The sequence below is a fragment of the Sylvia atricapilla genome, chromosome 1, assembly GCF_009819655.1.
Source record: "Sylvia atricapilla isolate bSylAtr1 chromosome 1, bSylAtr1.pri, whole genome shotgun sequence".
NCBI classification, from domain to species: domain Eukaryota; kingdom Metazoa; phylum Chordata; class Aves; order Passeriformes; family Sylviidae; genus Sylvia; species Sylvia atricapilla.
The window spans coordinates 55150136-55162373 of record NC_089140.1 but is presented as its reverse complement, the minus strand read 5'-3'; the positions used below and the strand labels follow the sequence as shown (position 1 = coordinate 55162373).

The 12238-nt window shown below is 35.6% G+C and overlaps 1 protein-coding gene across 1 annotated transcript in view; it reads right to left on the bottom strand.

The window, feature by feature from the left end:
• TNS3 (tensin 3) overlaps positions 1–12238 on the bottom strand; it is a 122791-nt gene that overhangs the window by 79360 nt on the left and 31193 nt on the right. The window contains exons 9-11 of the mRNA XM_066323113.1: positions 10334–10463; positions 9323–9388; positions 6332–6436 (exon numbers count right to left, since the gene is read on the bottom strand). Coding sequence (XP_066179210.1) covers positions 6332–6436; positions 9323–9388; positions 10334–10463 — 301 coding nt within the window. The remainder of the gene's footprint in view (positions 1–6331; positions 6437–9322; positions 9389–10333; positions 10464–12238) is intronic.

Here is a 12238-nt window from a genome sequence, read left to right as displayed (position 1 = left end):
CCTTACCATTAAAAAAGAAGCAAAGCACTAGGGGTGACTACACTAAAGGCTGTTAATGTTATTTGTACATCTCAAATTCTTCTGTCACTTAAAAAACTATTATCTCCTGGTTTGAAGCAATTTATTAAGCCAAAATTACTATCAGAAGTGCTTGTGATCTATAGTTTTAAAAACCCCACAGATTATTAAGCTTCACTCTGTACAGACTATTGAATATAACAGGAACTTCTTAAAAATTCAGACATTAAAAGCTAAAGCTGTGGGACTCAGCAGAACTAGTCTTTTATTATGTTCTTTTCCAAAGCCAAGGAAAAAACCCATCAGCAGATACATGAGGTGCTAACGCCATCTTGGAAACACATGCAATGAATAAAAAACCTCTCTACATATCACTATTTGCAGAAGATGCTTCCTGCAGAAACCTTTTCAGGGAAAGTCCTCAGTTCTTCAGTAACTATTCAATGGCAGCAACTTAACACATATTATTTAATTAATTTTTTTTTCAATGTCCCAGACAGTGAAAAAATTTGACAGTTACAGGATAGTCCAAATAATTCCCAGCTGATATATTTGATGATATATTTGCTGAAAGAGCCCTCCTTCAAAAACCAGCACCTGTCATAGGACTAAGCCTTCCTGACCAAAGTACCTTCATAACAAAAGAACACATTTTGAACAAGCTATAACCAGGAACTCTTCAGGCCTTTCTAATCAACAGGACATGCTTGCCACTGGGGAGAAAAGTGTGAATATCACAAAACCATTATCTTATAAAAAGAGTGTTGCAGTGGCCAGCTGAAACCACCAAGCAGGACCAAGAGAGTCACTGGAAAGAAGTCTAGCCAAAGAAGGAAAGGTACATGATGTTAAAAGACCAGCAAAAGGGCAGAAATTACCCCCTATCAGAACAATATGATTACTTCAGGATTCACCAGAAAAAGTACTGCTATTGCCTCACCTAAAATACCTGTCTCTTGTTCTGTAAGTCTTTCCAGAGATTAATCATTTGGCAATCATAACAAATTTGGTATTTTAGCTCAAGTTCATTCATGCACATGCAATGGTTCTATGACCTCTTATATCATGTACAAATGGCATCGTGACTGATATGACTCTATTCACATTTCCTTTGTTTCCTAGAGTAAACACTCACATATATATGACACATAATGTAGTTCAGTGTTTGCATGCTTTGGTGGAGACACAGAGTGGGGATTTAATTGCTTCTCCTTCTGATCTTAGGAAAGAATCAAATCATAATTTGTACTAATACATTTTGAGGGGATTGTTTCTTCCTTACACTTTTAATCTCTGATGCTGCCATGCTAATTTTACTCTTGAGCAAGTAAGGTGTTAAAATATATCCAATACCTAAAACATCAAAAAGGTAATTTTTCTTTGTCTAATGAAGTTAAACAGGTGAGATGTCCTATTGCCTTTAAAAGGAGGAGGAAGAGTTGTTCAGGAAGCAGGTGCAGGGAAGGACCTGTGGCAGAGGCATGCCTCTGATGCCCTTTTCGAACTTACCTAGAAACAGAGGCCAGACAAAGTTCAGAGAATAAAAGTGGATATATTTAATGAAGGGCTTTCAGGTACATTAAGGGCAGATGAAGCCTCCCTAAGGAGCTACATCCCAAATGGACAATGGTCACGAGTTTTTCAGACAGATATACGTTTGGTCTGTTTACATGTCGGGGTTAATCCTCCAATTACAGCTTCAGGTAAGGGAGCCATATTCCCCCAGTTTGCTTCCCTCAATTCACTTTTCTTTATACTTTTAGGGGCCTGAAGCTGTAGGGTGTCCTTGAGTTTCAGGCCTAGAGTAATTGTTTTGCCTGACTAAAATGTGTAGACAGTAGCTAACACTTTATATGGAGTTTAGAGTTATGCATTCATGCAGTAAAGAATTTGAAAAATATAAAGGCTAAAATCTTAAGGCATCACCTCTTAAAACTTTTTATTCAACCTGGTCCATTAAACAGGTTGTAAGATTGGGTGAGGAGGCTTCTCCTGTTGTATCTGTACATGGGAAGAGACACTGATTTGGACATTAGTGTTTAAATTAACAACATTAACAACCATAGATTGTAGCTGACGTCACTGAGAAACAGGCACATACTAAAAGATAAATACAAACCTGCTGAAAAAATCATATAAGCTGGGCAAAGATAGACTTGGTTAAAAAAGCACTGTTACATGGCCCCTGTTAATGCTTGTCACAGTCACATGTGCTACCTTCCTTCTAGTTTCTATGGTCGCATTCTGCTGTGCTGAAGAGAGAGGTCTTTTGCAGTCTTATGAAAGTAGAACTGCAGAGAATATTTAAATATCGTATAAACTACATTAACATCTATTAAACCACCTTAATTTCACCCTATGATGTTTGGGTTTAGAAGTGTAATGAAAGCTTTTGACAAAGGGCTAGTGAATAAACAGTATTGTTGTTGGGATAACAACACTGCCTATCACTGAGACAGAACAGAAATAAATTGGAGGACATTAAAATGCATTTCTTCTTTTGAAAGCAAAAAATTGGCTCTGCAGTAGCTTGGAAGTATTTTACAAGTGCAACCTGTGCTTCAGATAAACCTGTGCACACTGATACCAAGGGGTGTGGAGACAAGCGTTCCCAGAAATGGAAGTACTGGTAGAGAGAAGCAGGGGGCTCATGGAAAAGATCCAGGGGCCTAGGGAACCCTGGTTCTAATCTCTTCTTGTCTTCAAAGATAAGACTTTCAATATTTAGGTTAGGTTAACTATTCCTCCTTGGCCCTTAGCATTTTGGGGGTAATTCTCTTTTTATCTGAGCTAAGTTTAAACTCAGCAGAACTGACAAATGGTAGCTAACAAAGTCACTGTCTCAGGCATTAAGTAAAATGCACATAATTTCTCCCTTCAGACACTGTCTTATCGATACAGTTACATGTTTGGGTAAAAAAAAAGAAAATATTTTTCAATAGAACTGGAAAGGCCAAGTTCTGGAGCTCAGCTTAGCACTTAAGCAAACACTCAAGACTTTCAATTAAGTGTTCAGTGTATCTTATGACATTCCTAGAAGAGACATAAAACTAACTTTGAATCCTTTGAAAGTCTGGCCCCTGGCTGCACTTAACTGTTGGCTCCTGTATGACCTGTGCAAAATACTATAATCATTTTCTTTTTGGTAGAAAAACAAAACAAAACCAAACACAAACAAACAAAACAACCCCCCATAAACAAACAAACAAACAAACCCCACCACCACCACCAAAATCAAACACAACCAAAAACCCCAAATCCCCAAAGCACGAGTCCAGACAAAATACATTCCAAATCAATCTTAGCTTATCAAGCACAATCTTGAAAACATCTGTGTGAAATTATATTTACTTCCTAACATATTGAAGTAACAAAAAATATAAGCCACAGTACTGTTACAATTAATGCTGTATTAATAAAGATGGGAAAAGAGAATTACCTATTGCTTCCCCCTTAAAAATGAAACCTTGTAATCCTATGTTTGCATTCAATGTTTCTAACATACAAAAGAAACCATTTAATATTAATTTGTGTCTCTTTGTCAGCTTCATGTCAGTTAGGTGGACTAACTAATTTAAATTATATCTGTTGAAGAAAAGAACATATAGGACTTCAAGAAATAGAAGAATTAAGTTTTCTCAGAGAAAAATAAATTAAAAGCAGACACTCCACAATGTTTCAGATACTGTTTCAAGCTGGCAGCATTTTATCGTGTAAATTTGTCTATCTTCTATAGGCTTCTCTATTTTTATTGTCAAATAGGGGGAATTGTTAGAGGACACCTTTCTATTCCTACCTTCTACCAAATTTCTCTTTGTGTCAAAGAATACTGCATCCAACTGGTAACTAAAAACTGAAATTAACATTTATTCAGTAGGAATTTGTTCTTCAGTTTCTCTCACAAGAAATGGCATCAAAGCTGCCGTTTTCTTTGGTAGTCATCTGCATTCCTGTTAAGGTACCAAAACCAAGCAGTTTTGCCTCAACTTTTGAGTTTTGAAATATTGAAGGGGCCCTCCGGGAAAAACAAGTGTTTAACAACATAAAAGGACACCTCCCTACTGAACAGCTATTTCGTTTGGGTTGAAGAGGAGAAAAAAAATCTCAGAAGTAAAACATCCCATCTCATCACATGACATGGGTGCATACCAGAATGTTGGTTATTTATTGCCTCCATAAACACATATATTGCATACGTGAAGACACTTCTCAGATACTTTCCTTTATGAGAAAAAAAACCAGGAGCAAACCACTTTATAAATATTTGGCAAATTTTGACTGATTGTTGTTGATTACAGTTACAAAAGACTAGAAAATTTGGAGAGCAACACTCTTGAGAGATAGGAATTTGGATTCACTCAGCCCTACCCTATTTGGATTAAAAAGATAATTTTTGCCAAAGCTCTTTCTGTTCTAATTGTCAAACACCACTGAGCAAGCAAAGGTACTTTGCTGGGAAACAAAGAGCAAGGCTTTGTTGAGAAAGAAACTTAAGTATCTGCCTTGTAAAGACTAAATCAAAGTCCTTCATTTGTCATTTTGAGCAGTTTTAATGTGCATATGTGCTTATCTTTCCATAAACTGTAGAGCTGGAAGACAAAAGAGTATTCCCTAAGAATCTTAAGAATGAAAGATAAGGAACTACATTCAGATAGAAAACTGTCCATAACTTGGCTATATTCAACACCTATGTACACAATCTTATTAGCAAAGGGTTCAAGATTACTTAAAAGGCAATTGCTTATGTCCGTAATACTGTATCATGCCTATAAATCAAGAGCCTATGGGTATATTATTCTTTCATCATGTCTTCCCATCTTTTGTTCTTTTGGTAATAAAGCCAAATAGCTGTACCATTTCAAAAGAGATACTACTCTCTTATTCACTTCTAATTTCTATTTTAACACAGCAACTTGAAAATACACGTTCCACACACATATACCTACAAAGCAACTTGTGTTCACAAGGCTCTGCTGTAGCCTTCCTGACCACCCTGGTAAGGAATTTCATAGGCCCACACTTTATGAAATTAACAAAAAGGTGTATAACATGTGGATGGGAAGGTCAAATCCATCTAGCCAACCAATCTCAGCAATTAAAAATTATTTGACATCAGTGCATTGCTTGCTGAGGGCTAGGTATATACAAAGGAAAGGGGAAAGGAATCATAAATTATATGGAAACATCATGGGTAGGAATTAAGACATCATTTCCAGTCAAGATTCTCTCTGACATTATTCCTTCTAAAACACACTGCACAGTCTTATCCAATGACTTATCACAGTCTTATCTGATGACTCCCTATGGAGTGGTCTACCTGCTGCTTGCAACGACTGTTCTCTTTCTACTCTCTATTGCCCTGGTTTTCTGCAGATTAGAGTCTGATGTGCATTAGGAAATACTCTTATTACACGAGTGAGGCAGTGGACAAAGGTCAAGCTCCCAGTAAGCTTCTGCCCTCACTGGACATTAGATGGTCAATGCTAAATCCAGATTATAAAATTCAATTGAAAGTGAACCTAGAAACCAACTAACTAGGTATCCTAGCTTCATGTGTCTCTCATTTGATAGCAGAGGAGTTGTAAAAACAAGAACTTTGGCATCTATTCTATACCTTATCTCATGTTTTTATTTGCATGAAGTCAGGCTTGCACGTGCACTGAGATGTGCGGCCACAAGTGTAACATTCTGAGTCCTTACATGAAAACTACATCCATTAAAAGCACAGCATTCACTCAAGCAAAACATCAGGAGACATCTGCACTGGAGTCAGTATCTACTGGAGGTTTTCATCTTTTGTACATGCCATCTGATTACAGGAAAAAAAAATCTAAAAAACCTGAAAACGGGTACATTTATGAAGGGAGATATGAAAATAGGCACATCCTTTACTGTTTGTTTATTAATAGTCTAGTGCACATTCTGAAATATTCGAGGTAACACAGTTCTCAAAATCTACAAACTCATAATATAATTTTGTTATTCTTAAAATTCTATATTAGAATTCCAACTATAAACTTTTGAGCAAATAAAAATGTCTGTAGGTAAATTTACAAATAATAAAGTAACTTGTATCAATCAGTTGTGTCTCAGTTCATTCTGTGTATTAACAGGATGAACAGCTTTCTTTCCTGAATTGGAACCACTAACGCTAAACAGGGAAGGGTAGACAGCTACTTCAAACATCAGTAAAGTAGCATTAGCTTCAAGCAAATCAAGTCTCCTTTCTTCTCTCAAACACTCTGGAACAGTTGCAAAAGGCTTTGCTCTTTTCTAATGTGACAAAATGGTCTAATGTGACAAAACTACTCACATTCCCCAGCACGGTCCATATTTTCGTAGGAATCCCAGCGTATTAGTGGGTCTGATGTATTGTAATCAACGATTACTCCATGATCATTCTGAAGGTGTTCACATTCTAAAATGAAATGTGTTTGAGACCAAAAATTATTAGTCACATATGTAATTAGATACAGACACAAATGTATGTATGTAGCCTTCTGACATATGTTTGCGCCCTGAATGGCAACATCCTATTCTGAAATGTAAGAAGCAGCAAGAGGGGAAGAAAGGTTAAATAAAACAGTTTTTTAAAAAGAGTTTAATTTATCATTCAGAGAATCTTATCTTGAGTTTTTTTATTATAATGTAGGTTAATAACTTGGATTCCTAGATACAACACAGATGATCCACCCAGCCCTAGAGTGTCAGCCATGATAAAGAGCTTTTGAGAATGAGACGATGAGTATCTATGAGATGGTTCTAGAGGAATGATAAAACTAGATTTTGTTACAGATTTCATTCTGATTCATTTAGATTATCATTCTGATACCAGAGCAATTTACCACTACGCATGAACAGGGAGAGCTGAAAACTGTGACTTCATGTCCCTTCCAGTTCCCCTAAGTGGCAGCTCTGCAGAATCTGAGACTAGACAGCTGGCTTTCAACGTGTTTTGCTGCATTTAAGTATACCTGAGCATACTGGAATTTTCAGCAGTAACCCATGTTTTTGTGTCCTTAACAAGGCATTAAATAATGTTCAGGTTTTAAATGGATACAGTGAGGAATTTAGCATAGTCCAGTGATTCAAAAGCAAAGCACAGGCATCAAGAACTCATGACATTGAACTTGACTTTGATATTGATACAAATCAAACAGAGTCCTTTTCTGTCTAGATCAGGGAACAAAGAAATCCTTAGTTATCAAACCTTTGGCTGTGTCTACAAAGCAAGTCCTAGAGTAAATTTTTCTAAAGCAACAGTATTATGCTATGGTCCTGTACCTTTATGTGCAACCTGGAAAAAGCCATCTGTACAGAGTTTCTGTGATGACACTTGTCACAAGGCAGATTTATGAACTTTATTATTAAATATTCAGGGATATAGTCTTGGCAACTGCATTCTTTCTTAAAAATATCACAGTCATTTATGTTCTAGAATACTGTGTCGAGCTTCAAACTACAGAATACAAGAATTATATTAATAAATTGAAACAAATTCAGGGGAGCATGGCCAGGGTGGTCAGGACTGAAAGACTCTCCCTGTGAGGAAATGCTGAAGGGTCAGGGCTTCTTCAGTCTGGAGATGGGATGGTCTTGACAAGGAGCTGACGGCAGACTCTTGAAGACCACAGAGGAGACAAAAGCAAGGCAGAAGGAAAAGAAACAGGCAAAATTTGAATCTAGATAGATTTAGAGTCAGCATTAGGAAAAATAATTCCACTGTGAGGACAGACAGACATTTCAATAGCCCATCCACTGAGGCTCTGCCCTTGAAGTTTTTCATGATCTGACTGGACAAAGAGCTAGGCAAACTGGTCTAGTTTCAGCCTGGTTTCAGCAGAAAGATGGATTAGTAATTCTATTCTGTAATTCTATAATATTTTCAGATGTGGAAAACATTTTTTTGCAGAAATTGTAAATAATTATTTCAAGGTGTCACCAAAAATTGGGAAATAAACTCTCCAACCAATTCATAGGTTAGAAAGCCAACATTACTAGCAGCGCTGGCTGCATGGACTTTCTCCTCAAAGCATGTACCCTCAGTAACCCAACAGACCAGGTTATATTCCTGAAAAAAAATACATACTCATCATATTTCCTGAATACATGCATATAGGCTAATTATTTCTGTGGACTTATTTGGATACGGTTCCAGATTTTCTGATTAATCTTTTCCCTTTGAGAGTATTCCAAACATGCGCTGATGTCATAATGTACTTCACTTATCATTCTTTGTTCTGATACATGATCCTTGTTCTCAAAACTAAGATCTCTGCTAGTACATATTAATCACAAATATAAGTAAATAAGGAAGCATTAGCTGACACAAGCCTTGTTAGTCATAAATGTAGAGAATTAACACAAGGTCACATTAATCTCTGGAATTTGGATTAAGCATTGTATGGTGCAAAACTAAGTATTAACCACAAATACAGGAATCATTATACTATTGCACTAAAGTTAAAGAATTTTTCAAGGTTTTTTTACAGACTGCTATATAGACTTCTTCTTAAAGCAATGTAACTTGTTCAGTAACAAAGTAACAAACTCTTCCTAGACAGTTAATTCCTTAGACAGCAATTGAATACAAATAAAAGGAGGAAAACATGCAATTTGCAGGACAGTGAGGACACTGAATGGGAATATGTATGAGATAGACAGTTAAGAACATTTGGTTTTCAATCAGTCTTAGGCAGAATCCATACTTTTTGGGACACCGTAAAATGACTAAGAACACATTCATTAGAATAATTAAACTGGAATTATCTGCATAATCTTAAATTCTTAATGCAAGTAAGAATTATCACATAATCTTAAACATATTAAAACAGAATTTTGGAAGCATGCAGAATATCCTACAAGCCAACTTCAAAGCAGAAACATTTACAAGAAAACTATAGCTGTATCTCTTTAGGCTAAACTGAAGACAGTCCAACAGTGCAAACATAATCAATTATGACAACACCCAAAAAAGATTATGGGATAGGCCACTGCTGTCACTTATGCTGAGCCAAAACACCTACTATCTATGTTCTATGCAGATACACAAATGTTTTCTACTAGTTGTAATAAGTATTCTGGTATAACTTCAAAACAAAATCTGGTTACTTCTATGCTGATATAAATGCAGAATCTTTATTAACTTTTTCAAATTTAAATCAGTAACATACATTTTAATGAAAAAGTAAGATTTTTTCACAAGAGAAGTGGAATAAAAGAGGAAAAAAGGTCGTGTTTTTTAATGTACATTTCAATATGATTTATTTCCAAATTAAGCATATTTTTGGTTCTCTATGCTCACCTTGAATTTTCTCTGGAGTTCCTGAAAACACTAATTCCACCTTGCTGTAATCAGGGAAACGGTCATCTGAGAACAAAGGACAGGATTTCAGCAAGATGTTTCCCAGGAAAGTAGTCAGAAATCAGGATTCTCTATAGCTATCTATACCGTCATCCCTCTTCCCACTTGCAGCTTAGTGATCTGCTTTTAAAAGCACATTTTTTGGGCCACACGTTCTCCGGAAAAGACCACATAAATGCCAGCTCGAGTTTTGCTTGCTTTCTAGAACAGTCAAAAGTAGAAGAGATGTACAGTTCCTAACCCCCTCTCTAGATATTAGACAGACGTGGCTTACAAAGAAAACATACCCAGGAAAATTAAAATTGGTCCCTATATTAGCTAAACCACAAATACTTGATCACAAAACTTTTGTAGCCTTATGTTGTATGTTGCAGCAAAATTTGTTTGATTTTTGTTTGCTAGTAACATAGTCTGAAGAAGTTCCAGTCCTCCATGTAAACAATAAAACTGACTGTATGATTTGGAAAATACGAGGACTAGTGTGACACATTTTCAAGTGTGTCTAAAAACTTAGTGTCCATTCTTTGATATTCTGAAGCATATTAAAAGACTCAGACCCTCACAAGCACATTATCAGACTTTGACTATTTTCACTAGCTAGAAAACAGAACAATTTAGCTCATCTTACTTCCTTCAATGGTGACTAAGAGAGTCACCATTTAAATGAATGTCTTTTGTTTTTAAAATGCAAGAGATGGTGGTAAGGACTCTGTAGAAGTATCTGAATTATTCTGACAAGTTAACTTGCTTGAAGAGCTTTTCCTGTCATTAGGGTTTTTCTAGTGTTACATGCTACAGTTTAACTAACTCAAAGCCGTCTCCCTTTCCCCAAAAATGAGAAAGAGAAAAAAAAATAATCCTTTTGAAAACAGGTGCTGAAAAAGATCATCACACGCACATGCTTGCACGCCTGCACATATACACATCCAACCAACCACAGAAAACAAGTACCTTTGTTGGCATTATCCAAGTCTTCTTTGCCAAACACCAAGCCAGGTCCTTGAATAGCTCCCGTGTGAAACTGAAGGCGAAAAATCACATCACGAGTAGCTGACCTGTATTTTTTGTGATAACACTTAATCTAGAAAGAGCAACATTTTATGTCAGAAAGTATTTTCTTACAATTCTGTAAAAATGTGTGTATATATATTAGTTGCTAATTAAAGCAGCCACAACACAATTTATTGCAGACATCTCTGATGTTGGAAGAAATAGGGTATGCATTATTCAATCCTTTAAAATTACACAGGCCCAAGAACACTTTCTAGATATGTAAAAAATAGTAATTACTATTTTCATTATCAGTCACCAACCACTAGGCTATGAGACACAATCACAATATCTGGCAATACAATATTGAAATGCTGACCTGTATACAGATTTCTTCCCAATCAAATTAATGAACTTCAGAACACTCATTTCAAAATAACTATAGAATATGGGGGCTTTTTCAAAGCAAGCCTGTGAGATGATTATATCTATTTTAGCACTTGTAAAAAAACTGCTCTAGTGATGACAGGATCTTATTTTAAGTATGGGCAACCTTAGTCATAGGACTGAAAATTTTGTTATACTATCCTGATTATATCAGGATTTTATGATAAAGCAGATATTACTGAAATGCATTTAAAAGAAAACAAACACCACTTTTATTTAGGTCAGGATAAGAAAGCATCCTAGACAAAAAATGCCAAACAATTGAAGAGCATAGAGTTATTCAAATGAAATAATGCAAGAAAGATGTAGGAGCTTATGAGGGATGCTTCTGAAAGTTGGAATTAAAGCATAGTTATGAAATTCTTCTCACTACAGAACTTGAAAAATCTTACATAAGATGTTACTATCTAGCCTTCATTATAGTAGCCTCATGATATCCTGAATTCAAGAACTTAATCAGCACTGACCTGGCACACAGGACAACTTCTGAAATATTTCAGTCCATATGCCAGAAATGTTTTCTCAAGTATTCTGTACGCAAATCACATATTCCTAACCCATTCTAAGGGTTGAGAGATTCTCTGTGCATGTAATCTCTATTTTATCTGAAAGCAAGGAGGTTTCTTTGTTTGTTTGTTTGTTTGTTTTAAGAGAATCCCCTACAGTATATTGGCAATACTATGTAAAATAGCATTTGCTTATTTTTTTTTACATAGTGCTTTACATGCACTAAAATGAACATTGTGTACACACCCCTGTCTGTTAAACGGATAGACTTCCTTTTAGTCCAACAAAACTACCAGCACCTTTTCACTACTTTAATTACCAAAGCGTAAGGTATATGTAGCAGTTTGACTGCTTGAGTCAATGTACAAATGCTCAGTCTCCAGTATGCCAAGCAACTCTGTAAAGGCAAAACACCGTCGTAAAGGATGAAAAAGGCAAGTTCACCCAGAAGTGAAAAATGGACAGAAACAGAATTAAGAGAACCCTGATGAGAGATATTAGAACTAACCTTCTCCAAAATACAGATTCAGTATGAAAGTAACTTTGATAATTTCATTTAATTGTATTATGTAAGCAGAAATATTTGAAAATGTCTTCTTTAAGTTTATATACATTCATCCACAATTTAAGTTTTAGCTTTGCACAGTTGTCTGATTTACTCAAAATGCACTGTCTTTTACATAATCTCATTTATAAAAATGCTGAATGAGAGAAGTAGTTCCTCCTGCTTTCTACTTTGTAATTCAAAGTACCAGCCTTAGATTTAACCTAAAATTAACATAAAATTAAACATAAAATTAACATAAAATTAAATTAATTTTAGCCCTAAAGAACTTGCCTACAGAGAATTGTAATTTTTAATTAAAATCTGTCCTCTATTACAATTAGTAATTTTTTACCTCTATATCCATA